This window comes from Lactuca virosa, chromosome 6 (genome assembly GCF_052849685.1).
Source record: "Lactuca virosa cultivar CGN04683 chromosome 6, Lactuca_virosa_CGN04683_v6, whole genome shotgun sequence".
Taxonomy (NCBI): Eukaryota; Viridiplantae; Streptophyta; class Magnoliopsida; order Asterales; family Asteraceae; genus Lactuca; species Lactuca virosa.
The window spans coordinates 80,203,287-80,205,185 of NC_136431.1; the positions used below are offsets into that span (position 1 = coordinate 80,203,287).

General features: G+C 40.4%; 1 protein-coding gene across 1 annotated transcript; it reads left to right on the top strand.

Annotated features, from left to right (window-relative positions):
• Positions 1–463: 463 nt before the first annotated feature.
• LOC145121686 (uncharacterized) lies at positions 464–1,618 on the top strand. The gene has a single exon (XM_079057397.1). The coding sequence runs from the start codon at positions 464–466 to the stop codon at positions 1,616–1,618; it is 1,155 nt and encodes a 384-aa protein (XP_078913523.1).
• Positions 1,619–1,899: the final 281 nt, after the last annotated feature.

Sequence of the window (1,899 nt, forward strand, 5' to 3'; positions counted from 1 at the left end):
AGCCAAGCCGAACCCGAGCCTAACCAAGCTCGAGCTCGGCTCGTTTAATTTTGAAGAAGCTCGAGCTCGAGCTCGTGCTCGATTCGAGCCTTAAAATGAAGCTCGAGCTCGGCTCGTGAACAATTTAGTGAGCTCGCGAGCCTAAACGAGCTTAAACGAGCCTATATATATATATATATATATATATATATATATATATATATGTACACACACACACACACACACTCTCTCTCTCTCTCTCACACACACACACACACACACACACACATATATATATATATATATATATATATATATATATATATATATATATATAGGCTCGTTTAGGCGCATTTAGGCTTGCGAGCCCACTAACTGAAGCTCGGCTCGAGCTCGGCTCGGGCTCATTTAATTCGATCTCGAGTCGAGCTTTTAACGAGTCGATCCCGAGTAGCTCGGCTCACTTACACCCCTAGACAAAATCATGGCAATGTTCCGAAAGGTTGAAATCAATATCCCCCTTTTAGATGCTATTACACAGATTCCTAGATATGCTAAGTTTCTTAAAGAACTTTGCACATCTAAGAAAAAGCTTAAAGGAAATCAAACTGTAAAAGTAGGGGAAAACGTTTCAGCCGTGTTACAAAAACGACTACCAAAAAAATGCAAGGACCCAGGTGTTTTCACGGTTCCTTGTAAAATGGGTAACCTTTTTGTACCACGCGCCATGCTAGACCTTGGAGAATCAATTAATGTCTTACCCTATTCAAGCTATAAGACAATGGGAATTGGACCTTTATCAAAAACTAGAGTTATTATTCAACTTGCCGACCGGTCTTTGGTACACCCAAAAGGTGTATTGGAGGACGTGTTAGTGCAAGTCAATGAACTTGTATTTCCTGTTGACTTTTATGTTTTAGATATGGGTGATGACAACACCCCACAATCGAGCTCCATCCTTTTAGGGAGACCCTTGATGAGTACCGCAAAAACAAAAATAGACGTAGCAAATGGTACTTTATCTATGGAGTTCGATGGTGAGGTGATCAACTTTAATATCTTTGAAGCTATGCGTTATCCTAGTAATATTCATTCTTTAAACTTCATAGATGTTATTGATTCATGTACTAATGATTGTTTCGAGTTGTCAAGCCAAGATGTGCTAACCACCATCTTGAGCAAGCATTTTGATGAAACAGGGATCAAGAATCTGGTTGATAAGTATATGTTGGAGGATGAGTTGATTGAAGCAATCAACTCCTTGGAAAAAGCACAACCTATGAGAGTTGAACCACCCCGCATGAAGCTCAAAAATCCTGATCCGAAACTCTTTCCATCCATAGTACACCCACCGAGTCTTGATTTGAAGACTCTTCCTGACCATCTCAAGTATGTCTATCTTGGAGAGGAAGAGACATTACCTGTGATAATTTCAACCAAGCTAGCAAAGGAAGAAGAAAAAGAGCTGGTTGGAATTTTGAAAAAGTACAAGGAGGATATTGGTTGGGACATTGCGGACATAAAGGGGTTGAGTCCATCATTATGCATGCATAAAATATTGATGGAAGAAGACTTTAAGCCAACCCGTGAAGCCCAAAAGAGATTGAATCCACCTATGATGGAGGTGGTTAAAAAATAGATCATGAAGCTCTTGAATGCAGGTGTAATCTACCCCATTTCTGATAGTAAGTGGGTAAGTCCTGTGCAAGTTGTCCTAAAAAAATCCTGAGTCACCGTTGTCAAAAACTTCGAGGGGGAATTGGTACTCACCCGTGTGCAAAACGGGTGGAGAGTTTGTATCGATTATAGGAAATTGAATGCTTCTACTCGCAAAGACCACTTCCCTTTGCCATTCATCGATAAGATGTTAGAACGATTGGCCGGGAAATCCCACTATTGCTGCCTTGATGGTTTTTATGG